The sequence below is a fragment of the Rhipicephalus microplus genome, chromosome 2, assembly GCF_043290135.1.
Source record: "Rhipicephalus microplus isolate Deutch F79 chromosome 2, USDA_Rmic, whole genome shotgun sequence".
NCBI lineage: Eukaryota > Metazoa > Arthropoda > Arachnida > Ixodida > Ixodidae > Rhipicephalus > Rhipicephalus microplus.
In genome coordinates this window covers 11,896,934-11,924,248 of record NC_134701.1, presented here as the reverse complement: position 1 = coordinate 11,924,248, position 27,315 = coordinate 11,896,934, and the positions used below count along the sequence as shown (strand labels likewise).

At 44.7% G+C, this 27,315-nt stretch overlaps 2 protein-coding genes across 5 annotated transcripts in view; one reads left to right on the top strand and one right to left on the bottom strand.

Annotated features, from left to right (window-relative positions):
- Nucleotides 1-27,315, top strand: part of l(2)k09913 (transmembrane protein 53-like lethal (2) k09913) — a 120,780-nt gene that overhangs the window by 698 nt on the left and 92,767 nt on the right. The gene's annotated exons all lie outside the window — the stretch shown is intronic.
- LOC142795790 (uncharacterized) overlaps nt 1-27,315 on the bottom strand; it is a 243,637-nt gene that overhangs the window by 151,430 nt on the left and 64,892 nt on the right. For 2 of the 4 annotated variants that reach the window (XR_012893331.1, XM_075886136.1), the window contains one exon: nt 8,594-9,175. The exons of 1 other annotated variant lie outside the window; for it this stretch is intronic. Coding sequence is in view for 2 of the 3 variants with exons in the window: in XM_075886136.1 (XP_075742251.1) it covers nt 9,140-9,175 (36 nt within the window). In the remaining variant the exon portion in view is untranslated. Of the gene's footprint in view, nt 1-8,593; nt 9,176-27,315 lie in introns of those variants that run through there. One more of the 4 variants, XM_075886131.1, reaches the window with a different exon arrangement.

The following is a 27,315-nucleotide window of genomic DNA, read 5'->3' as shown; positions in this document are numbered from 1 at the left end:
CAAAAATTCATGATTTAGTGATAAGATGAAACACAAATGAGTTGATACACGCATTCACTCGGTGATAACAAGTTATAGTCACATCGTGTCAATTTTGTTTTCTACCAGCCTTAAGAATTCTGTTAAACTCACTCGTGGTACCAGTTATTGAGTTTCCCGGAGAATTCTAATTCCTTATTGCTAACGTAAAGAAAGCGTACTTGAAACAGTCTACATTGAACCAGTATTCTGTTAGCCTTTGGGGATGTTTTAGTCTGGTCAGCCTTGTTCGATCAACAAATATATAGTCTGAGGCCTCTAATTTTAGGTGACCGTGAATTAGTTCATACAGAAATTTTAATCTGGCTATCTTGATTCCATTATCGAGGGTGAACAGGCCAGCTTGTTTTAGTAGCTCTGTCGGAGAGTCGCTCATTTTATATCGGTTAAAGATAAACCTTACCGCTTTTCTTTGGACACCTTCCAACTTATTGATTAATTCTTTAGTAAAAGGGGCCCATGCTATATTGGCGTATTCAAGTACGGTCCGAACTTACGTCGTGTAGGCCAAAAGCTTTACGTGAGGTGGGGCCTGTCGCAGTCGACGTTGGAGCATAAACAGGCGTCTCAATGCTGAAGAAGTGATGTTGTTAATATGCGATTCCCATCTGTAATCGGTGGTTAATGTAACTCCTAAGTATTTATGCTCCGTTACCCGCGCAAGGGGTTTATTATTGATATTATAAAGAAGGTCGGAAATGTTTCTTTTTCTGCTTACAGCCAGGAGCGAACACTTTTTTGAGTTCAACAGCATTTGATTCTCCTTGCACCTATCGCATACCTTTGACAAGGCGTTTTGTAGAGCTACGCTATCTTCAATAGTGCTAATTTCGCTGTAAATCACACAGTCATTTGCGAATAGTTTCATGTTAATTGGTACTGGAATGTGAAACTAAAGCAACACATCTCATTGACAAAGCAGGCGATTCTCATTAAATGTCTGATCTAGTGCATACTGACCAGTAGAGTCACAAATGCACATTTTGACTGTCTCATTGTGTGGGATCTTGAGTAAAAGAGTTTTTCAACATCAACATTGATGGCTGAGCACTTCCCTGGGTTTTCTCGCAGAAGCTATGTCACTTCTAAAAAATGCGCCACGCGACAGTTTTTTGATGTGCGAGGGGGCTAGTTACACATGCAGGAAGCCCGATGCAACACACCACACAGCCTTGAGACTAAAAGGGAATGTCTGACGTGTGTTTTTTGTTGCGAAATACAACCTACTTGTAACCTTCACAAGCCATCCTCACTCCTGGTGACACCGTGTTTAACATCAGTCTACTACTAGAAAGCACTTCACTTAATGCAATTGGTTTAATAATTGATTGATTTGTGGGGTTTAACGTCCCAAAACCACGATATGATTATGAGAGACGCCATAGTGGAGAGCTTCAGAAATTTTGACCACCTGGGGTTTTTTAACACGCACTCAAATATGAGCACACAGGCCTACAACATTTCCGCCTCCATCGGAAATGTAGCCGCTGCAGCCGAGATTCAATACCGCGACCTGCGAGTCAGCAGCCGAATACCTTAGCCACAAGACCACCATGGCGGGGCAATGCAATTGGTCCAAGAAAGGCACACAGCCCTTTTCAATGGATTGTTTTGCTTTGCGCTTGTACAATGCCTCCGGAATATTGGCAATGGCCGATCAAGAAGTTTTATACCTTTAGAGGTTTTGTACAAGTGCAAGGTGGAACAGTATGTCAAAGAGAATAATGTGCCTTCCTTTGAGCTGCACCAATATGTGTCTTTGGCTCCGAAATGTGCAATGGCAGTACTCAAAACAAAGCCTGTTTGATTGCTTCCATAATAGTAAATTTTAAAGGACTAATACTACTTTATTTTTTAGAGTAACATTTTATCCAAACTCCACATGCAAATCCTGCTTAATCTAAAGTAGGTTGAAGTTAAATTTTTTGCTACTTACTTTCATCAGAATGCGTAAATGTGCATATGTAAATATTGCTTGTTATTGCTCACCCCAAAACAATGTGCTTGGGTAGCATATTATTGCTAGTGATTATTTAGCCAGAAAAATGAATTTCCGAGCAGGCTGTTATGCCCATTCTTTATTAGATGTAATGTTTTAATGTTTTGCTCTAAATCTGATCGCATACAGCCAATAGTATAAAGTACTCAGAAACTGCTAAGAAATATTGGCCTTATTGAGGGAGCTGCACAAATATCTGTTCATTTCATTCAAGTGGTTTGAATATTTTCGTGGCCTAATTTTTTGTATGTCTACAGAATAAAAAAATAGAGACACATTATTTCCTGGTGCTTCTAGTGACATCAGGAGCTTCTTCATAAATTGCTGCGCTAAGCAGAGTAGATGGCTTGGTCGCACAAGCTTGCTGTTGTGTCTACTTGTGATGCTGCAACTGTTCAGTTGCACAGGGTTTGTGCGGCATGACAAGAGCCTGGCTCGTTGCCACCTCTTTGGACGTGTGCTGTCCTTATCTTCCTTGTGTCAAGGACTTTTATCAGTTTGAGAACGAGTTATGTTAACTCGCATAGCGACAAGCTATATGTTCACTTCTAGCTGAGGGAATTCACAGTTATCTCGAAGCTCACTGCTTTGAATAAAAGCAGTGATGGAGTTTTGTGATATCTGCTGCATGCCAATATGATAATCTTGATAAAAACCTTGCTGCGAATTGTGACACTCCCGAGGTATGAGGGCAGGCAAGGTGGCAATGAGAACTATTTTTTTTTTGTACAGGTGATCCAGCATGTTAAGCCGTATGTATGTCACTACACAGAGCATGTATGATTGTGACATAAATGAGAAAATGCAAACATGATGCAAATTCTGTCAACTCGTTAAGTCACAGGAGATTACTATCCCATAATCACGTGTACTTCAGCTCTCCAATTAACAGCTGGTGTGAAAGTGTAGGTAAAGGCAGCACTGCAAAGTTGAGGACAGAAAAAACTGGACTATACCGACAAAGGCACTGTTCTTTTCCTGTCCTCAACTTGGCAGCACTGACTTCTGTTCCTACAAGCCCCCATACAAGCTTTTCAAGTATTTTCGGACTGCGCCCTTGCTTTGAATTTTTAAGTTTATTTCAACGTGAAAAAAATGGGAGTTCTTCCAGGTTCCTTCAAGCTGTCGAAAATAACTTGAAGGGACCTGGGGTATTACAGGCAACAGAAAAATAAATAGTAGCATAAGAAAAAAAGGCTACAGAAGAAAGACTGATATCTTACATAACTTGGTAATAAAATTAGCAGAAGTATTACACAAGGCAGGACAAATAGAATATACAGCCTGATACACACATAGAGTAAAATGCACATTCAGACTTGTGTATGTTTAAAAATGTAACAATGTAAAAATGATGTTGTAGTAACATAAATGAGCTTATTAATGTTCAAACGGCCCTGAACTTACTTGACAGAAAAAGCCTTATTCGGGCTTGAACAATGGGATACTGAAGTTTATTTGTGAAGATTCATTAGCACGGGTATTCAATAAGTGCGGGTTGGCCTTCCATAATTTGGGCGCATTTGCAGTGTTAGTGTATGTGATAGGGGGTAATGTCCTTGTATTGTATTTATGCGGGTTCAGGAGGAGTTTATAGTGTAGAGTGGTGTACTCTGTGAGCTGGGGCAGATTCACGGTGAGACATAGCATGTGGACAGCACTTGTCCCACGTCTTCTTCTTTGTGTCCTGTTTTCAATGTGCCAAGTCCTGCCAAGAGTTTATGATCATATAGTTTACTCATATTTAGTGAATAGTGCTTAATGAACAAAGCATTAGTTGGTAAGCATTTTGGCTCCCCAAAATGATTCTCAAATTGCCTAAGCACTTCCTTTTGCAGTGTATCTAGTTGTAAATCGTAGTCCTGTTGTTTTAAACTGGTGTGCAATGCAATAAACAAAAATAAAAATTATCAGGCTATATCTCTTTCATTAGATATAAAGTAATTAGTTGCAATAATTTGAATATTAGATAAAGTACTCTACTGATTTTTGAGAGGTGGTTGTTTATGTGTGTATTCCACAACATATTGTCATTAAACCACACACCTATAAATTCTTGAATCCTTATGCATTCTGACACAGTGTCCTGAACAGTTAACATCAGTTTAGTGTCACAAAGTTGGTTATTGGGCTTAAGTAGGCTGTCGGTAGATTCTTTTTTACTGAAGGCTAATTTATTTTCATGAGACGGGCCATCCAGCCAAAAAAATAGTCATTTATAATTTACTGGAAATGAATAAGTGTATTGTTAGTGCATCCCATTGTCTTGCAGCATGACTTGTTGAAGAGCCAATAAGCTAGGAAATATCTACGCTATAGTGGTTAGCTGAAAAGAAATTTTGATCCAGAAAAAAAAAAAACAGGTTTCTTTTGGTCAAGGTTGGAGGGTTGGCCCTGTCTAGCATGGCTGTCATCGACGTGCTGTGCTATCCCACTTTTGAATACCTTTTACTTTATAATGCCATTTTGACATATGAAATTATGGAAGCGTAACCTAATTACGTAAACTACACAAATTAAATGCAAAAACACAAACCTAAGGGTCGTCAGCCTGAAAGCCTACCTGAGGAAGGAAAGCTTTTGACCAGCCCACTGTTGATGTGTTTCTTGCATCTGAGATATATCCAGACACCAAGAGGTGCTCAATCATAGAGAGCTAGACATTGTGTGCAGAATACTGAAAGTGCAGCTTACTATACTTTCACGAAATTTTCACGAAAAACTTTCTTCAATGTTGATAGCCATTTGCCAATTACTACACTATGTTAGCAATTTTTTTTTAAAGGCGTCATCTAGCCATAGCTAGACACTGCCACTTTCTATTTGAGTATATCACATGACTATTGGCATAAAGTTTCATTGGAACATTCTGAATATAAACAAGAAACCAAGATGGCCCGATTGCCAAACCCTGTGTAGTGCCGAAGTCAATGCGGAGCCTCTAAGAGGCATGGTTTTCTTAAAGATATTTTTTGTTAGTCTGAGAGACTTGCAGAAAGCCTAGCAACAGTTCTGGCATTACTCAGAGTGACAGCAAGATTGTGGAGTAGCTTTTCGGGGGAAACCTTGTCAAAGGCTTTTGCAAAGTCCATGAAAACTGCATCAACCTGCTCAGCTGAATTTATCACCTTCTGTAATTACCTCAATGAATTGTGTACAGTAGTTACTAATTGAGTGTGTGTAGAAAATCCTTTTCTCTTGCCATGCTGATTGTATGATATATTGTTCTTGAATAGAACTCACTAATGCAGTTAGGTATTATATGCTCCAGAAGTTAGCATGGTGTTTAAACGGACAGCTCAAGATGTGCTGCTTTATCGTGGCTTACAGCCCGCAACACCTGAACATAGACTTGTACCGTGTCTACTTCTAGTCTATACCCGGGTAGGGGGTGGTAATAGGGGAAGGGGGGGGGGGGACTCTGGAGCGGCGCCAACGCGTGCGTGCGCCGCGATAATGTCATCCTAAGAGAGTAGGTTGGCGAAACTGCACGCAGCGATACTTGCGGCAACGCACAGAACTATTTGTTTTCTGCCGCAAGAGGAGAGCGCACGAGCCTGCTTTTTCCGACGGCGCGCGAGTAAAACCTCAGTGTCGTGTGCTACATCTGTTACTCGCCGATTCCACCATGCTACTGAATGCAGCTATAAAAGTTTTTCACCAGCACAGTTTGCTGAAACAAAATGAAGTATAGCATCTTAGGGCCAGCATTTTTATTTATATATGTTGGATCAAGTGTCCTTCAGACAAGGAAAGGAAGTAAGCGGTAGAATTAAAAACGCAGACGATCTGTAATCATAGCTAGGCACATGTCTCAAATAACTCATTGTGTAGCTTAAGAATATATTTTGCTCATGCTTCAATATAACAGCATCATACAGAAGTGCTGCGTGAGAAAGAAAGACAGACATTTCAGAAGCACGTTTGAGCATACGGCAACAGCTGATTCAACAGAAATGCGGAAACTGCCGCTTGCTTCGAGCTGTGAATCAATTCTGCATAAAAAAAAAAATTCTAAATTTTAACGCTCCGTTCGACCAAGCATGGCAGCGAAAATGGGAGAGGGCTATATGAAGAGGAGATCGACAATGGAAAGGAAATGGCTACGCCTGGGAAAATCATTTGCACAGCAAAACGGTCGGCAGGCGCAACACTATGCAAGGTTTGAATTTCCAGACAACCGTGACCAGGCAAAGTTCTTGTGGCTTTCTGATGCGACATGTTATGTTTTTGAACGGAGGCTTTGCTTACTCATACCCAGATAATAAGCCAAGAACTGGCCGGAATACCACTAAAATTACAGATAAAAGTAGCACCAAATGATCGAAGGTAGAGGATAGTTGTCATGAGTGCATTATATTGCATCAAAACTCTGGAACACTTTACCTTGTACCATCACAGCATCCACATCATTTCATTTGTATAAACAACGTGTTCGCGATCACCTACAAAACTCACAACAGTAATACATGAATATTATTCTGATTTCTTTGTATTTATATATATTTTTGCATTGCTATGTATCAATTATATGTATTGTATTTCGTTGCACTTGTATGTACTTACCATCTGTTGGTAGCTCAGCAGTACCTACTACTATTAAAAAACGGACCCCTGCAACTGCCTTGACTAGGCTCTGGGGTCCTACCTGTATAATAATAACCAGCCATTATATGTATGATACACAATAAAACTGATTGATTGATTGAGTCAGAAGTCCTCGTAGAACATATTACCAACCTCCAAACTTCCAGGTAAGCTACATTGCGAAAATAGTGTGATTATCAGATTTACGTGTTTGGTTATTATAGCTTGGCATGAATGAATGGTTCTCACTAAGTTCCAGCATAGTAGAAACTCTCGGAAGAGCACAGACATATAAGAAAATCTTCTAGTTTCAAATTTTTCATTCTTTAATATACAGAAGGCTCTGCGGCATGTTTTTTTTTATTAGCGCGTATTGTACGCTATGTTCCCATAAATAATATATCTACCCTCTCATCCGAAGGGGGAAGAATGGAAGCGAACCTGTTTAGCGCTTGTAGACAGCTTCGTGAAGCCATTGTGGTGTGGTCTCTCTCCGAAGGCTCTCTGGATAGCTTAGTGAGAACACGTCGTAACATTGTGTCATCTCGTTTGGCGAGTGTATATGAGCTATGTACTGATACACTGAGCAGTGAGCACAAGCATGCAAGCAGACCACAAGAGCGGGCTCTCACATCTACTCCGGGGCGGCAGTTCGGCCGCAGTTCTGTAGGTGGCGCTGTCACGACATTTGCGACCGCTTTTAGGGTTGACATAATCGTGGTGCAGAAAGGAGCCAAGTTTTCCCTCCTGTCTATTCTTCCTCTGTGATCTTCACCAACTAGCACAGTTTTCCATCTTGCTTAATGTGCTGCTTATTGTCATTTTTGAAGATAGGTTTTACTGCTGGTGTTCTCCTGTCAGTTGGTATGCCAGAGCTTCTGCATATCTAATGAGTAAGGCACATTCTTTCCTTCCAAAACTCTTTCGATTTTCACTGAATTATTTTTCCGACCTCTTGTCGGGAATAAACTAATAGAGTGTACCAAGCTTTCATGTTTATGTGTACATACATGAAAAGTTTTGGAACTAAGGTTTCTTTGAAAATAGACTTTAGTAATGTATTCTTTTATTTCTGTGAAACCTTCCATGTCCTGTGTACCATTGGGAGAAAGCTGCAATGCTAATAAAATGTCTTAACTTTTAAGTTCAAAAAATCTTTAACTGCATTACAAAGCTTTCATTAAGTATTCTAATAAAAATGGTTTAGTAGTAGCAGGTCCTGGCTTTCTTGATTGGTGTTTAATTTATTTAAGTAATATCTGTATTTGCTAAGCAGGCCAGCATCACGTTTGTGTACAAATGTGTGGTGCATTGTTATGTTTTAGTGTTTTGTACAAACGTTGGGTAATCTGGGGTTTGTGAATTTTCGTTCTTCTGTCGGATGGAACGCGTACATCAAATGTAGGTATGCTTATTGTAAAAAAGGCTGTATGTATGTCAGGGTCCCCTGTTACATAAGAGAAGCTTTAGTTTGTGGTTTTCAGTGTACGATAAAGTTCGTTAAGTAAATTTGAGCTCATTTTATGATAGTGTGGCGTTTCATAAAGCATGTGTTATACTGAAATTGAGCCATGTAGCACTGTGGTTGGTAAGACGATGCTAGAGTCAAGCGAATGGGTGTGGAAAAGCCTTCAGCTGCTCATCTCTGCTGAACGTGTCAACATTTACATTGCTCATGATAAGGAATGGACTTTGCATGAAATTGGAGTTCGCGCAGTAGCTTTTTTACAGAAGTGAAAAATTTAAACCTGTGAGAGATCGATAAACAGCTGCAGCTATTACAATTTGCACACACAATGAAAGGCATTCGATATGAGGTGTGATAAAGGTCGTTAATAATGTTTTCATCAGGGGTGCCTCTAACCTCCATACTGATTTCACTGCCCATAATACAGGTCAGAACAGTGCCACTGTGAACAAATCTCACAGACTGTGGTGGGCTGTCTTTTGGAGTCAGCCAAAACCTCGTAAAACACAGAACATCAAGTTTATTCTCAAAGCGAATTGGGAACAGTCTGATACTGTCTGTTTTATTTTTGTACTGCAAAAATGATGAAATTCAGTTAATGTTTAGACAACATTTTGAAAATTTATGGTGCTGGTCGTAAACATTCTCCATTTTAAGACATTTAAGGAGGCCAGATTTCTCTGACTTAGTTAATAATGCATCTTATCTATATCTCCCCGACAACATCCCATGTCTCCAATTTCCTCACAAAAGGCCTATCCTCTTTGCCTCCAAACCAATTTCCAGCCAACTTCCCGTTCCTTTGCCACTGAGTGATTGTTTACCATGTCAGGTTGAGTTTTTGTTTACAAAGATTATTGCTGAAGTCTTAAAACCAATTCACTAGTTGAGAGCCTGGTTTTCATGAGAACATCGTTGTTTGTTCAATCGCGCAAGACTTACATTAATGCTCCCAGCCCCTTCCGTGTGCGGGCCACATTTTCAAGCCTGAACCCATCCTGGGCCCCCCACCGACTTTGCCGAAGGACTGCCTGAGTGTGCGTGGTTCAGCCCAACAGCAGCTCTTTCCAGCTTGATATGTTCTGCGGAGACAAGATATTGCTTTCTGATAATCTAGCATTTTATTAAACATATCAAAGTGGAACTTGAGCAAATGGCAGCCACTATATCCACAACTGTGTAGGAATAACTAGGTGTGCAGTGATTGGGGTTTCAATAGTGTTACTGCATGACACATCCTGCCAGAACTGCCTATATCTTCTTTCCAGGCAGGGCAAGCTTGGGATAATCAGGCTGCCTATCCCTCCAAAAGTACCTGAGATGCAGGACGTGAGGGTGATTCCATGAATACATTATCACAAAGCTAATCTTGTGTATCCCTACGGGTTTGAAAGGAATTTCAGGACGTCTTTTATCTTGGGCTTGCTTCCGGATTTGAACCTGATTTGTCCTTCCTGACTTAAAAAAAGAAAAAAAGAATTCCTCTTTTTGAGTTCTCCTAAACTCAAAGAAGAGGAATTTTATGGCTGTGTTTTTATTTCTGAGGCGCAGTATTAATGAAAACTAAAGCACAAAAAAGTGAAGGAGACGTTCTTGGTAGTAGTTGGGACATAACTGTATAGAAACTAAAGTGGATGAAAAGGTAACTTGCTGCCAGCAGGGAATGCACCTGTGACCGACCTTCCAATTATGCTCCAGTGCTCCACCCATTGAGCTACAGTGGTTGTCCCTCTGTCCACTTTGTGGGGCATACAGGGGGTTCCAAGAAATTTGTCAGATTTTCTTTAAAATTACAGAAAGGAGGCATTTGCGTGCTACTTGCGGCATTGCCTTCCTGTGGCAGAAGGCATCTTCAGATGCATACAAACAATATTTGCAGCAGTAATCATATAAATCAATATAATTACCTTTTTTACCTGTTGTAATAGCCGGTCAACTCAAATGAGCGAATTCAAGCCCTTCCTAGGAATAGTTCATAGCCCTTATGAAATTTCGGAAAAGCAGCCACTGGTAATCACCACGGAGCGATGCAGTCTCGCCAATTTACCTGGCGAAATTGAAGCCAACACACCAAACAACGCATCTACCATTAACTTCGACAACACCCTCAATGAGGACACTGTTTTCATGAAGCGTGGATGCTTGGGAAAGTTGGTAGGATATAACTGAATGCAGGAACAGCGCAACCTAAAAGTAGTTACTTCGTAACTATGGAAGCGAAAAAACAAGGACAGAAAAGAGCGCTGACTTTCAACAAAGATTTAATATCGGAGTGGTGTACATATATAGGCGAAAAATGAGAAAAATGGGCATGCGTAGAAGGGTGCAGGAACAACTAGTGCGATACAATGTCAGCAAAACTCTTGTCTCTTGTTGAATGGGCTGAAAAAGCAAATACATATGTAACTTAAAAAAGATCGAGATACGCAATCTCCTTTTGCAACAACGCAACCGATGGGCAACTTACACATTTACCGTCAAACTTGTTTATTTGATAAGCTTAAATTATCTCACGCTTGGCCTGCGAGTAGTGCTTGTTTAATACCTCGCAACGCTCAAAAACTGGCACGCAGCCGCAGTCTCGGCAGTGGATTCCGAGGTGTCCTTGAACTACGTTGTGTACATTGTTATTGTGCTCTCCTAAACGGTCGATAAGGCACCTTCCGGTTTGCCCTATGTATACCATTCCGCACGAAAGCGGAATGAGATATATGACACCAATAACACAAGGTACAAAGCGCGTTCTGTGTTTCACAGTGCATCTTCCTTTAATAGCAGCTGGATTATTCACCAGCTTACAAAGCTTTGTAAGCTTTTTTGACGCGGAAAAAATAAGTGACACCAGCGCGCTTACCGATTTTGTTCAGCCGATGCGACACGTTATGCAGATACGGAACTGCAACATATTTCATGGGAATAGACGCGCTTTGAGGCTGAGATCGCCCTCCTTGATTTTTAATTTGCTTCAAAAGTTTTTCCGCAACAGCAGAAATGAGGGTGCTCGAGTAACCAGCGCTTAAGAGGCGCTCTACCTGTGCTTTGAAACTGCATTGCATCGAGTGCGGGCATGACCTCTTGAGAGCGTTTACCAGGCAACTTTTAATGATACCCCTTTTCACCAATTTTGAATAAGCTGAGTAGAAAGGTAAAAGGGGTTTACCACTTCTCGGTGAAAACAGCCAGCACAAATGATTACTTCTAAAACAGAGTGTTAGGTCTAAGAACCTAATCAAATTTCAGACGGTAACTCATGCGTAAGTTCAAGAGGATACAAGTGCTTCTTAACCAAATCTAGAAGACTAAGGACAACAACTTCAAAAACAGTATCCAAACAATCAATAAATACAATGAAATCATCAACAAACCTACAGACCTTCACAACGAGAGACAAGTCGAGATCTTTTTGAATGTGGCGATCCTTGTGCGCGAGAAAGATGTCACTCAGGACTGGTGCCAAACAGGAACCTATGCAAATGCCGCTTTTTTGAATAAAATGTTGCTCATTCCAAGATGCAACCGTTGACTTTAAATAAAATGAAAGCAATTCCAGAAAACCATGAACTGGCATACCTGACGCATTCTGGAAGTTTATCGACCCAAACGAATCAATGCATTCTTTTAAGCACTGGAGCAATTCGTTATGTGGAAGTGAATAATATAGATCTTTCACGTCTATTGAGAAAGCCTTCAGTCCTTTGTCATTAGACCTTAAAAACTTAATAACTGCCTCAGAGTCTTTTACCAGGAAATGATCGTCAATAGTTAAAAGGTTGAGCTGTTCTTTTAAAAACAAGGCGACCTGTTTTTGCCAGGTCCCGCTCTTTTACCATCGGACAAAGAAGGTGGCTTTGCTGTTTTGCCTTCCATTTCGTTTAAAGACAAAGTCACCATGGCTATAAATTCTGTTTTCAAACCCAGCCACTCTTCTATAGCAAAAGCTAAGTTGAAAGCGAAAAGGCTTTGCAGCTCTCTCGGCCTAGAAAAAGTTGCTAAATGTATTGACAAATCAAAGAAGCTAAGTGTTGACATCTTTTTTACCGCTAAGACACATAAGATTGACTGCCCACTACAGGTTATAGTTTCTGAGAATGGGACCTGGGAAAAACAGGTCGCCTTGCCTTTAAAAGAACAGCTCAACCATTTAACTATTGACGATCCTTTCCTGGTAAAAGACTGTGAGACGGTTATCAAGCTTTTAAGGCCTAATGACAAAGGACTGAAGGCTTTCTCAATAGACGTGAAAGATCTATAATATTCACTTCCACATAACGAACTGCTCCAGTTCTTAGAAGAATGCATTGATTCGTTTGGGTCGATAAAGTTCCAGAATGTGTCAGGTATGCCAGTTCATGGTTTTCTGGAATTGCTTTCATTTTATTTAAAGTCAACGGTTGCATCTTGGAATGAGCAACATTTTATTCAAAAAAGCAGCATTTGCATAGGTTCCTGTTCGGCACCAGTCCTGAGTGACATCTTTCTCGCGCACAAGGATCGCCACATTCAAAAAGATCTCGACTTGTCTCTCGTTGTGAAGGTCTGTAGGTTTGTTGATGATTTCATTGTATTTATTGATTGTTTGGATACTGTTTTTGAAGTTGTTGTCCTTAGTCTTCTAGATTTGGTTAAGAAGCACTTGTATCCTCTTGAACTTACGCATGAGTTACCGTCTGGAAATTTGATTAGGTTCTTAGATCAACACTCTGTCTTAGAAGTAATCATTTGTGCTGGCTGTTTTCACCGAGAAGTGGTAAACCCCTTTTATCTTTCCACTCAGCTCGTTCAAAATTGGTGAAAAGGGGTATCATTAAAGGTTGCCTGGTAAACGCTCTCAAAAGGTCTTGCCCGCACTCGATGCAATGCAGTTTTAAAGCACAGGTAGAGCGCCTCTTAAGCGCTGGTTACTCGAGCGCCCTGATTTCTGCTGGTGTGGAAAAACTTTTGAAGCAAATTAAAAATCAAGGAGGGCGATCTCAGCCTCAAAGCGCGTCTGTTCCCATGAAATATGTTGCAGCTCCCTATCTGCATAACGTGTAGCATTGGCTGAAAAAAATCGGTAAACGCGCTGGTGTCACTGTTATTTTTTTTGCACCAGAAAAGCTTACAAAGCTTTGTAAGCTGGTGAATAATCCAGCTGCTATTAAATGAAGATGCACTGTGAAACACAGAACGCTCTTTGTACCTTGTGTTATTGGTGACGTATATCTCATTCCGCTTTCGTGCGGAATGGTATACATAGGGCAAACCGGAAGGTGCCTTAATGACCGTTTAAGAGAGCAGAATAACAATGTACACAACATAGTTCAAGGACACCTCGGAATCCACTGCCGAGACTGCGGCTGCGTGCCAGTTTTTGAGCGTTGCGAGGTATTAAGCAAGCACTACTCGCAGGCCAAGCGTGAGATAATTTAAGTTTATCAAATAAACAAGTTTGACGGTAAATGTGTAAGTTGCCCATCGGTTGCGCTGTTGCAAAAGGAGATTGCGTATCTCGATCTTTTTTAAGTTACATATGTATTTGTTTTTTCAGCCCATTCAACAAGAGACAAGAGTTTTGCTGACATTGTATCGCACTAGTTGTTCCTGCACCCTTCTACTCATGCCCATTTTTCTCATTTTTCGCCTATATATGTACACCACTCCGATATTAAATCTTTGTTGAAAGTCAGCGCTCTTTTCTGTCCTTGTTTTTTCGCTTCCGTAGTTACGAAGTAACTACTTCTAGGTTGCGCTGTGCCTGCATTCAGTTACACTGTTTTCCTCGCATTGGGCGAGAAGAATCAGCGAGCGTCGACAAGTGGCCTCAAAGCGAAGTGTCTTGCATTGACGGTTGATAACGGCACAGTGGCACCACTAGGGTGAAGAAATGAATGTGATAGCAACAAGTTGAAATGTTATATGAAGTGAGGCTGTCAGATAACTCTTTTGGATCCAATCTCGCGTAACTGTACAAAACGCTGGTGTACGAAACTACGGCCTCTTCAAGGAGAGAAACACTTTTATCACAGTCTTTTCGCGATGAGAGTGCAGCACGTAAAAGTGTATGTGAGTCGCTCGCTGATGGCTGCTGAACTAGTGGGCGTGCCAGCAATCGCGATCATGCTTTCAGAAGCGAAGTTCATAGTTGATGCTGTTCCCCCTCCCTTGTTTGTTTTTGTTTTTTTTATGCTCTTGCAAGATGTGTGAAGTGCTTCTTCTCTGCTTACGCTACAGGCCTCCCGGGCGGTAGTATCAGAGGTTATCGCATGCGCCCTCCGAGCGGCGGAGATGGGCCAGATTGTTCTATGTCTGCTTCAAATGTGTTCGTCGCACCCGCTCGCCCGATTTTACCTGCGGATAGAACGTACGATGTGCGGCTGTATGTTATTGTTTTGGAATTTATACAGGACTTGACGGCAACAGCAAGAACCTGTTCAGAGTTTCCATATAATTTCTATCGCAATAATGACGTTCATGCACAATTTAGCCGAGTGTTTGAAAAAGAGCATTCAACAAATGTTGCTTCACAACTGCTGTGTAATGGGGCTACATCTGCTCTGAATGTTCTCACTGCTCTCAACTTGCTCGAAAAGGCCCTTCTGGCTGCTCCAAGCCTTCAACAAAAAGCACTTATGCCTGCTCGCAGTACTGCTCCCAAACCCATGTACTATGTTCTACTCCTGCTAAATAAATATCTAAAACTAACTGCTTGTGAACTACCTTCACAGGTTGAGCAGGCCACAATTATCCTATAAAAGTCGATACCTTTTCAGTTGAGTGTCGTGTGAAAATGAGAGTTAATATTATTGCACTGCATGATTGCACCTTCCGCATCAGTAGCCAAAAACTGCTTTGTAATTCATGCAACAGGCAGGAACGACCACAGAGCATGCACAACTGACAAAGGCCACTTTTATTACTTTGCACAGTAACACATTGGCCTCAAGCTAATACACCAGTCACACTAGAAAATGCAGGGCCATAATCATTTTGGTAGTGAGAAGTGTGCTGTAAAAAGAATGGTCATGGCTAATTAAGTAGTAAAATAGAAGTTTCTGGAGAGTCATAACTTGTTATAAGCAGCCTCTAAAATATGCTCTGTTAACAAGCACAATAGATGTGGCCAATGCACGGGCTGGGCTGGGCACCTCCCTCTAAGCTAGCTAGTTTGTGAAAAAGAAATTCTCTCGATTGGTTCCAAATTAAATAAAGAATCGTGGATGTTTGAAGAAGATGAGCCGAAAAAGTTGCTCATCTTAATCAACCAGTATGGGAAACCTAATTCACTGTTCAAAACATCACTGCTTGAAGACAGTATCATTTGGCTTCCTGAAAAACACACCGGAGGAAACATTTCGGTGGTACTGAACGCCTGAATTATGAAACTGCCAAGCAAAATAAAAATTTGTTTTCAATTTTCAGCTTTAAATAGCAATCTTTAAATGATTCCACAGTTAAATTATTTTACATTCAACTTTAATGCATACTTTTGCGTATGTCGCAAATTCTTCCTAGTGTCACGCACCAAGAGCCGTGAAGACAAGACAGGAACAGAGGGGCAGAAAGACACGAGCGTGTATCTTTAAACGAAGCGCTAACACACACTTCTTCTTTGTTCTCTTTTCCCTTTTCGGCCCGCTAGGGCTTGCCGGCTCACAACTTTAGGTGGCATTATTCCCCCTCCCATTAGAGCATCGACTCGATGCTCATACACAAGGTGAACAGGGCCCATAAGGGAATAAAAAGAAAGGGAGAAACGATACTTATAGTGCACAGGGCATATGCAGGTGCAAAAAAAAAGGAAAATGTCTGTGGTTGGTCATAAGAAAAAAACAACATTAATACAGTTCAAAGTTCGTTCGAGACCCTATGGACAATGAAAAAAACAAAAACAAAATTTTTGCTGCCCTGGCACAATAAGGCGAGTATTACCGCGTAAAATAAGGTTTTTAGCGGACGACATGCACAATCTCTGTTCGTGGTGAGTGGCGCTGGGTTGTTGCCGAGCCTCCGTCTGGAATGACTTCGTAGTTGACCTCGCCGTAATACTTTGTAGGGTCCGAAATACATGCTCAGGAGTTTCTCGCCGAGACCTCGCCGTCTAACAGGAGTCCAAACCCACACTTGGTCGCCAGGTTGATAGGTAACTGGTCGATGGTAGATGTTATACCTTCGGGAGTCTTTACATTGTTGCGATCTTATGTGCACGCGAGCTAGTTGGCGTGCTTCTTCTGCACGCTGAATGTAATCCTTGGCATCAGGAGTTAGCAGCTCGTGCTGGTCGATGTCACAAGGAATCATGGCGTCTAGCATGGTTTGCACATCTCGATCCTAAACGAGGCGGGACGGTGCAAACCTTGTTGTTTCCTGGGTTGCGGTGTTATACGCAAACGTTATGTACGGCAGGATCCCATCTCACGTTTCATGCTCCACATCCATGTACATAGAAATCATGTCAGCCAGTGTTTTGTTTAGCCTTTCTGTCAAGCCGTTACTCTGAGGGTGGTATGCGGTTGTCTTACGGTGGTTCGTGTAACTGAGCTTGAAGATGTCGTCCAACAGTTTTGCCGTAAACACTGTCCCTCGGTCAGTGATGATGAATGACGGGGGGCCGTGAGGAAGCACTATGTGGTGCATGTAAAACTGGGCGACTTCAGATGCTGTACCGCGTGGCAGTGGCTTCGTTTCAGCGTAAAGCGTCAAATAATCAGTTGCAACGATGATCCACTTGTTTCCAGAGTGAGACAAAGGAAATGGTCCAAGAAGGTCCATTCCAACTTGGTCAAACGGCGTACACGGTGGGTCGATGTGTTGTAGGAGGCCTGCAGGCTTTACAGGTGGTGACTTGGGACGCTAACATTCGCGGCATTCTTTCACGTTGCGTTTGACACGAGTTTTGGCCAGAAATATAGCTGTCGTACCCGGTCGAGCGTCCATGAGTATCCCAGATGGCCGGATGTCGGCTCATCGTGGCAGGCTAATAGGATATCATCACGAAGGTCTTGAGGAACGACTAGAAGATAAGATCTGCTGCCGGCACCGGTGTTTTTCTTGTGTAATATGCCGTGTCGTAAGCAAAATGACGGCCACGTACGGGAAAGTGGTCGAGGAAGAGACACGGTGCTGCCTTCTAAATGGTCGATGATGGGCTTTAACTCGGGGTCCGCTCGTTGCTTACTGAGGAGGTCTGCCCCACTGAGAGTCCCCAGGAAGGCACTGTCGTCTTCTACAGCTGTATAATTGGATTCCAGAGGTGCTCGTGATAGCGTGTCGGCGTCTTCATGCTTTCTATCCGACTTGTATACGATGGTGACATCAAACTCCTGAAGTCGCAGACTCCATCGTGCTAAGCACCCAGAGGGGTCTCGGAGGTTAACTAACCAACATAAAGCGTGGTGATCATCCACAACTTTAAATGGGCGCCCATAGAGATAAGGCCTGAACTTTGTAATCGCCCATATTACCGCGAGACATTCTTTCTCTGAAGTTGAATAGTTGGTTTCGGCACGCGATAAAGTGCGGCTCGCGTAGGCAATCACACGTTCGGTCCCATCTTGTGTTTGCACCAAGGTAGCTCCGAGACCAATGTTGCTTGCATCAGTGCGCACCTCTGTGTCAGCGTCCTCATCGAAATGACCGAGCACAGGAGGGGAAGACAATCGATGTTGCAGTTCCGCAAAGGCAGTCGCTTGTTCATCAGTCCACAGAAATGGTGTGTCGTCACGTGTAAGTCTGATGAGTGGCTCCGCAATCTTAGAGAAGTTTTCGATAAAGTGGCGATAGTATGCGCAGAGCCCCAGAAATCGTCGAAGACTTTTCTTGTCTGTCGGCGCTGGAAAAGCGGTCACAGTGGCAGTCTTCTCGGGATCGGGCCGAACGCCTGCAGCGCTCACAACGTGACCCAGGAACTTCAGTTCTTTGTAGCCGAAATGGCACTTCTCAGGCTTCAGGGTAAGGTCAGCGGATCGTATAGCTTCAGGAACACTCCGTATGCAACGAAGGTGCTCGTCAAACGTTCTTGGAAAAACAACAACTTCATCTAGATAGACGAGGCAACTTTTCCGCTTGAGGTCAGCGAGAACGGTATCCATCATTCGTTGGAATGTGGCCGGAGCCATAACACTTGAGCGCGGTGGTATCATCACATCATCAATTACACGCAGACATACTCGATCGTGGCTGGGATTATGCTCTGGTGTGGCGCTTTTTGTTGAAAACATGACAAGGCATTGTCGAATGACGATGATAGCACCATGCTCTCTCAGGAAGTCCATGCCAATGATCAGGTCTCGAGCACACTGACGGAGAACGCTCAAACTGACAACAAAGGTAGAACCACGAATCTGTATTCGTGCTGTGCAAACGCTGAGTGGCGTGACGATGTGCCCGCCAGCAGTACGAATTGGCCTGAGGTTTCAAGGCATCGTGACTTTCTTCAGGAGAGCAGCCTGTTTTTCACTTATTATAGAAAAATCCGCACCTGTGTCAACTAAAGCACTGACTTTGCGACCGTCGAGCAGCACTGGAATGTCTAATGAAATCTTTGCGGAACCAGCTGGTGTCGTCGTCGGGGTATCGTCAGTTAGCGGAAGCGTCGGTAGGAGGCCTTGAGCTTGTCCAGTATGAGCGGCCTTGCCCCCGAAGGTCGCTGTGGTTAGTTTTCCCGGCGTGGACTGGGTGGCCGACCCTGCGCCACGCTATAATAGGTACGGCGGTTGGGAGAAAATCGCCGTGGTGAGGGGAAGCGTGACTGGTACAAGGACGACGAAGTTCCGCGCTGCTGAGCCACATACTCTTGAATTTCAGGGGGCTGCTGACCGAACCTGGGTGGCGGTGAGTTCATCGAAAATCCGCGTAGTCCAAGTTGTCCGTAAGAACAGTGTCGGTACAGATGCCCAGCTTCCCCACAGTGGAAGCAGAGAGGACGTCTATCTGGCACACGCCAGACGTCTGATTTCCGCGAAATCAGGTGAGGTGCGCTGTAATATGGCGCCGCTTGGAACGTCTGCAGCATGGCTGGGGCCACAGTGGGATGCGGGATTGCGGGTGTAACAGGTTGCCCCAAAGCTTAAGCATACGACATGCGGGGGAAGTCACTGGGTGGTTGATAATCCCGCATGAAAGGAGGTTCTCTTAAGGCATGCTCGGCTTCATCTCGGACTACGCTGGACAACGAGGAGATAGTGGGCTGCGAGGGCACTGACAGCTTCTGGATTTCTTCGCAGATGACTGAATGTATGAGCTCTCGGAAGAAATCCATTTGGCCACCGAAAGCTCCCAAGTAGTCCGTAGTTGAAGCGTTGACGTGCCGTTCGTATGACGTGGCCCAATGCCTAAGAGTGCTTTCGATGGTGACGGCTTCTCTGAGGAATTCGGACACAGTCTTGGGAGGACTGCGCACAAGCCCACCGAAAAGCTGTTCTTTCACCCCGCGCATGAGGTACCGTACCTTCTTTTCTTCTGGCATGCCGGGGTCAGCTCGGTGGAAAAGACGCGTCATGTCCTCGACATACATTGCAACCCCTTCATTCGGCAGTTGTATGCGGGACTGCAGATCGCGCTCAGCTCTCTCCCGTCGGTCAGGGCTGGCAAATGTCCCAAGAAGTCGGCATTCGAAGTCTCCCACGATGTAAGAATACCTGCCCGGTTCTCGTACCATACACAAGCGCCATTCAAAAAATTGAAATAGACGTGCCACAGTTTGTCTGCGTCGTCCCACTGGTTGTGCACGGCAACGAACTCGTAATGAATGAGCCAATCTTCGACATTCTCAAGTGCAGTGCCATGAAAGGGATTTGGCGTTTGCGGTGTAAGGTGCAATGAAGCGGCGTTGTGCCGTTCATACCGTTTGGGTTGGTGTCAGTAGGGCTGGTCGGAGCTGCCATGTTGTTTACGAGCAGTCCAAACTCAGGGGACTGCCCTCGAATTCTTCTGCTGGCACGGTGCACAGGAGTGACCACTGGTACGACGCTTGAGTTCTTGCTATGTGGAGGGGTTTGGTGCATAGATTACCTAGCACATCCACCAGTTTGTCACGCACCAAGAGCCGTGAAGACAAGACAGGAACAGCGGGGCAGAAAGACACGAGCGTGTATCTTCAAACGAAGCGCTAACACACACTTCTTCTTTGTTCTCTTTTCCATTTTCGGCCCGCTAGGGCTTGCGGGCTCACCACTCAAGGTGGCAATATGCTACAGAAACGAGGTCCTTGCAAAATGAAAATTGGTTTTAATTTTGCAGCTTTAAATAGCAACCTTTAAATGATTCTGCAGTTAAATTATCTGAAATTCAACTTAATGCATACTTTTGCATATGTTGCAAATTCTTCATATTGTGAGGAACCGGTTCATTCAGCCAGGCTCGAGCTAAATCACACTGGTGATGATATTTACAGGTGGTGAAGATGTACAGGTGATGATGATATCTAAAGAGAATGAAGAGTCATTCGCTTGTCGCGCTCACACTAATTCCCCCGCGCGGTGAAAGCGGCCGCCTGGTCACTTGACAGTATTATAAAATGCGACGCGCATAAGGCTTTAAACGAGATACGTGCACTATCTCTGTTCCTCGGCAACGATGATCAGGATTAGCACTAAGAGGAGAAACGCGGTAATTGACAGGAGATGTCTGTTCGACCACCGTGTACAGCCCAATGAAGCGACTGATGAATTTGTCACATAAGCCGGGGACGCGTAGTGGAGTCCATAGGAACTTCGTCACCAGGGAAAAAACTCCCAACACGGCGAGACGAGTTGTAGCGAGATTTTCGAGTGTCTTGAGAGAGGCAGGTGTTAACACGGGCCTGGCGACCGCAGTGTGCGAGACGAGATAAAAATTCTTTAGAGAAAGGAGCCGTCGAGGGTGCAGGGACCGAAAGGAAAGAGACATCCTGAGCGAAACTCGGCGAGCGACCATAGACGAGAAAAAATGGAGAAAAGCCGGTAGTGCATTGAGCAGCTGTATTATAGGCGAATGTCACGAAGCGTAGAATTGCATTCTAGTTCGTGTGGTTAGGATCAATGTACATGGCAATCATGTCCGATAGGGTCCGATGAAACCGGTCAGTCAATCCGTTGGTCTGCAGGTGGTAGCTAGAAGTGGTCTTGTGAACAGTGTTCGAGGCATGCAAAGCTTGCTCGACAATAGAAGAGAGAAAGACTTTGCCACGATCACTCAGGAGAATGCGTAGAGCTTCATGACGCAAAAAGATGTGGCGAAGAAAGAAATCGGCGACCTCAGTGGCAGTCCCACATGGTATAGAAGCTGTTTCTGCGTAGCGGGTAAGGTGGTCGATGGCCGTGACAATCCAGCGATTCCCATTGGATGATATAGGAAGAGGGCCATACAAGTCGATTCCAACGACTTCAAAAGGAGAGGCGGGACAAGGAAGAGGTTGCATTAAGCCAGCCGGAGCAGTTGTCCGTTGTTTTCGTCGTTGGCAATGGACACATGAGGCAACATACTTAGCGACGGCTGAAAAGAGGCCAAGCCAAAAACAACGACTTCGTATTTTGTCGTAAGTCTTGTGATAGCCTAGATGAGCGGCGGTTGGATCATCATGAAAGGCTTCAGAACTTCACGTTGCAGAGAACGTGTGATGATGGGTGCCCACTTGTTGCCATTGATGTGGTCAACGTAGCGGTATAAGGCACCATCGACAAGCTTAAATTGTTTAAGTTCTCGACGGAGTCTGGCGTTTGGAGGAGTACTAGAGCCGGTGAAGCGGTCAACAATGGTGCGGCAGTATAAGCCGACACGTTGTGAAACAAGTACGGATATGGTGGCAGGTGATGAACTTAGCGCTGCGATTGGAGAGGTGCTGTCGTTTTGGAGTATCGATGGTGAGTGGCTTCCGCTGGGCGAAGGACAGCACGATAGAGCATCAGCATCTTGATGCTTCTTCCCAGATCTGTAGGCGACATCGAAATCATACTCCTGCAAGGGAAGCGCCCAGCGACTGAAGTGACCCGATAAGTTTTTCAGCGATGAAAGCCAGCATAGGGAGTTATGGTCGGTCACGACGGTAAAATGACGGCCATGAAGATATGGTCGAAATCTTTGCACTGCCAAACAACAGCAAGGCTGTCCTGCTCGGTGATAGTGTAGTTCTTTTCTACAGCGGTAAGAGCGCGACTTGTGTAAGCAACGACGCGTTCACGTGTGTTTTTGTCACGTTGCAAGAGTACCGCACCTAGACAATCACTACTTGCGTCGGTGTGAAGGATAGTGAGTGCGGTGGAATCGAGGTGGCACAGTACCGGATCTGACGTGAGGGCTTGCTTTAATGCCGTGAAAGCGCTTTCGCAGTCTTCGGACCAAATGAAGGGGACGTTCCTTGCGAGGAGCTGATAGAGCGGAGACACAAGTTCCGCGAAGCCACGTATGAAGCGCCGGAAGTAAGAAGATAACCCAAGAAAGCTGCGTAGGTCCTTTTGACATAGTGGACGAGGAAAATCGAGGACGGCGGCAAGCTTTTCGGGGTCCGACCGAATTCCTTCTTTGCTGACAAGGTGGCCGAGAACCTTGATTGTCTTGCTAGCAAAGGTACATTTCTTGGTGTTAAGCTGTTGACCGGATTTTGCAAGGCATGTGAGGACTTCGTCAAGACATTGTAGATGCTGCAAGAACGTGGATGAAAACACTACTATGTCATAGAGATAGAACAGACATGATTTTCATTTCAAACCATGCAATACGCCATCTATCTTGCGTACGAAAGTGGCGGGTGCGTTACAGAGTCTAAAAGGCGTCACATTGAGCTCGTACAACCCATCTGTCATTGAAAAGACAGTCTTCTCTTTATCAGACTCTGACATTGGTATGTGCCAGTAGCCTGACCTAAGTTCGAGGCTAGAAAAATACTCTGCGCCCTGTAATGAATCCAGTACATCATCAATCAGAGGGAGAGGATATACATCCTTGCGCGTTATTTTGTTTAGCGCACGGTAATCGATGCAGAAACGCACTGTCCCATCTTTCTTTTGAACGAGAACAACTGGGGATGACCAGGAACCCGAGAAAGGACGTATGATGTTGCGTCATAGCATATCTGAGACGTTTTCCTCGACGATCTTGCATTCTGCCCGAGAGACGCGATATGGGCGCCAATGTACAATATACGAGAGTCGTCAGTCTGGATGCTGTGAATAGCGGTGGCAGTCATGCTGAGGGCGGGTGAGTTCACGCCAAATAGAGAACTGTGTCTATTCAACAGGGCGAGCAAATCTTCAGTTTGATCAGGTGTTAAGTCAGTGCTTATGGTTGCCGAGGCAGGTGTGGAAGAGTCATTGACAGTGATTGTGACTTTGGGAGATCTTTGTGGTTGTTGTTCGGAAGAGTAACAATCGCAACAGGCTCACTGTCGACCGCGCAAGATACTCTTGAGCCACAGGGGAGCAGTACACACTCGGGCGTTCGATTTATGACGGTTAGGTAGGTAGACCCATCGAAGAAGCGAATAAGTCCTGGTGTGATCGCAATGCCCCTACGTAGGGTTTGGCCGTAAGGGAGAATTAGCACATCACCATTCACAATGTCGTTGCAATTAACACTTATAATTTCTTCGGTGTATGGCCGAAGTACATAGTCTGACATGGTGACAAAGCGGATGCGTTCATCGTATTCAAGCGGAGAAGAGTCAGTGGCATTTAGATGCAGAAAGCGCTGGTGACAAGACATGAAAGCGGACGCAGAAGACAAAAAATCCCACGCCAGAATGAGAGCATGGGTGCACTCACGAAATACCGCGAAAACGATATAATGACAAATGCCGTCGATGCAGACACAAATGGTACACTGTGCAAGTGGAAGAATGAGAGCCTTGGTCGCCGCACGGAGAGGTGGGCCGCCATAAGGCGTGGTGACTTTTCGAAGGTGGGAACAAAAATCAGCACGAATAATCGAAACAGCAGCGCCAATGTCTACAAGAGTCTTGACGCGTACACCTTCTACAAACTCTAGTATCAAATTCGATGGCCGTTCTGGAGGAATTGTTAGCTGTCCGGTGGATGCAGTTTCTCCTCCTAAAACTGTATTTGGGAGTTTTCCGCGTGGGCGTTCGTGGAATGGGAGGCGGGCCGCAGAGGGGACACTGAATGGCGACCTGCGGCGAGACGTACGGGAATTCCCAGGCATGTCAGTATGGTAGGTAGGAGAAGGTGAACGGTAATAGAACGATCGGTAGGGTGGTCATAGGTAGGTAGTTCATGGTCGGACGGAAACTTCGATGTTCTTCAGGAGCGTAGCCACAATGCTCGTCTTGTTGGCGCCGCCGACAGTACCGAGCGATATGTCCTCGATAGCCTCAGTAGTAACAGATTGCTCGAGGTGGGCGCTGAGGTGCGTAGTAAGGTGGTACACGCACTGGAGGTGACAACGAAGCCACAGGCGTATGGTCGGCTGGTGTAGGCACAGAAACGGTGGGTGCGGCAGAGAGCGCGGCAACTTCGACGTACGTGCGCGTATGGCGCACGCAGGGACCGTTAAAACACGTCGGATGTGATGCGGACGCGATCTCTTGTTTAAGCAGGTCTCGCAAGCTATCTTTTTCAGAAAGGAGAGTAACTTCCGCACCGCAGGAAGAGCAGCGCTTGTGAAGCTCTTCACGAACGATGTCGCGATTAAGCGCACGCAAGTTGAGGGGTGCAGGCAAATGAATGTCGGTGTCATCGTAGCAGAGGCGAAGAGACTGAAGCTCGTCAAGTCGCTGACAGATGGTTATCATGACCTGGGTGGTCACAGGATTTTGCGTGGCGAGGGCGTTAAATGTGACCGTGTTAATGCCTTTAATAATGTGGCGTATTTGGTCGTTCTGAGACATGCCGGTGTTAACGCGCTTGCATAGTGCAAGGACATCCTCAATATAAGAGGTGTAAGATTCACCCGGCAGCTGCATGCGTTCAGCGAGCTTCTTTTTTGCTGCCTCAGTGCGAACTGTAAGGGCACCAAATATTTGACGAATTTGCTACACGAAAGTGTCCCAGGGGCACCAAATATTTGACGAATTTGCTACACGAAAGTGTCCCAGTCGGGAAGATCCAGCTGGTGGTTCCAGAACCAAGTTTTGACAACATCGGACAAGTAAAATGGGACGCTGCGCAACTTCTGTGGATTGTCCCACCTGTTCAAATCGCTGACGTGGTCGTAGTTCTTGATCCAGTCTTCGACATCATCGCCTCGGAGACCGGAAAACACAGGTGGATTACGCAGATGAAGGTTGTTGGGCGGAGCGGGTGGCGGTGGCTGGAGTAGGAAGGCGACGTTGGATGGGCCTGGGTTTTCTTGGGCCGCCATGGCTGAGGGTTGTATGCCACGACCCGAACGGAGCTCTAGCGAGAACGGGCGAGAGGACATGACGGAACGAAAAGCACCCTCCACCACTTGCGAGGAACCGGTTTATTCAGCCAGGCTCGAGCTAAATCACACTGGGGATGATATTTACAGATGATGAAGATGTACAGGTGATGAAGATATCTAAAGAGAATGAAGAGTCATTCGCTTGTCGCGCTCTCAATAGGCTACAGAAACTAGGACCTTTGCAAAATGAAAATTGGTTTTCATTTTCAGCTTTAAGTAGCAACCTTTAAATGATGCCCCGCCGTGGTGGTCTAGTGGCTAAGGTACTCGGCTGCTGACCTGCAGGTTGCGGGATCGAACCGAGGCTGCGGCGGCTGCATTTCTGATGGAGGCGGAAATGTTGTAGGCCCGTGTGCTCAGACTTGAGTGTATGTTAAAGAACCCCAGGTGGTCAAAATTTCTGGAGCACTCCACTATGGCGTCTCATAATCTTAGGGTGGTTTTGGGACGTTGAACCCCACATATCAATCAACCTTTAAATGATTCCGCAGTAGATTTATCTGAAATTCAACTTTAAGCCATATTTTTGCATATGTCGCAAATTCTTCATATGATACAGGAATGAGGACCTTGCAAAATAAAAAGTGGTTGTCAATTTTCAGCTTCAAGTAGCAACCTTTAAATGATTCTGCAGTTCAAGTATCTGAAATTCAACTTTGATGCATACTTTTGTGTATGTCGCAAATTCTTCAAAAGCTACAGAAACTAGAACCTTCGAAAATGAAAATTGGTTTTCATTTTTCAGCTTTAAGTAGCAATTTCGAATTATTTCGCAGTTAAATTATCTGAAATGCATACTTTTGCGTATGTCGCAAATTCTTCTTATGCTACAAAAACGAAGACCTCGCAACAAAAAACGTTCTTCACAACTGCGTAACATGTTGTGTGCCACCTCTAGTGCGCACACATGAAATAAACAAAATTATTGAAGATAGAACTTGAGTTACCCAGGCGAGAAAAAAAATGAAAAGGTAAATTGTTGCATGCACTTCGCACTCTCCTCCATGAACTCCAAAACAATTGGTTATAGTAAATGTACCTTGGACGAGACTGCGCTAAATTTTTATGCTGAAAGCTACATGACCCGTGAGTACCTGGCAGCCGGCAATAAAGGTGGCGCACATTTCGTGACTTGCTTGCTCAAAGTTTTTCTGTATGTCGCGAATTCAAGACATATGGCAGTGAAGGGTTCAAGGGCCTTCAAATGACCTCAGACATTTTTTTCCCTGAAATATCTGGTGAACATTGTTTTCGTCACGTTCACCTACGCCACATGTGGCAATGCTACCAGCCACACCACAAGTTCTAAGAAACCATCCTTTCTCCTAATGATAATGTGTAGAGCACAAAAGCGAAATCGTCGTGCGGTGGCACAGTGCGTTCTGAGTGTGCATATGTGGTAGTCAGGAAGACAACACCAGTAGGTTGTGAAGCGCAACCTCGAGAGTGAGAGACCCATGCCTTCAACGGTGCTCAATGGTCCTGTTGGAGCCCAACTAGCATTTGTGGCAAAGCAGGAGTCCAGCTGGGTGACTGGCTCAGGTACGAGGTGATGCGTGGTTGTTCCGGCTGCTGATCCTGAAGGCTGGGTAACCAACCAACAAGGCCAACCGATGTTCCAGCTGGATGACTAGCCCATGGAGCAGACGAGGTCCACTGTTTGCGCCGCCGTCCACAGTGGTGGATTGAGTCCTCGCGACGGGACACAAGGGAAGTCCATCGACGTTCCTGCTGGGCGACTTGCGCAAGGAGCCGGCGAGGGGCTGGCACGACGTCAGGGTGTTGCCAGGACAATACGAGGTGGCTGGGTGCTGCTGTTGCTGCTGTTGCTGCTGTTGCAGAGGACCGGATCAAGGAAAGACCGACCCACGTCGAACACAGTGAGCAAGCC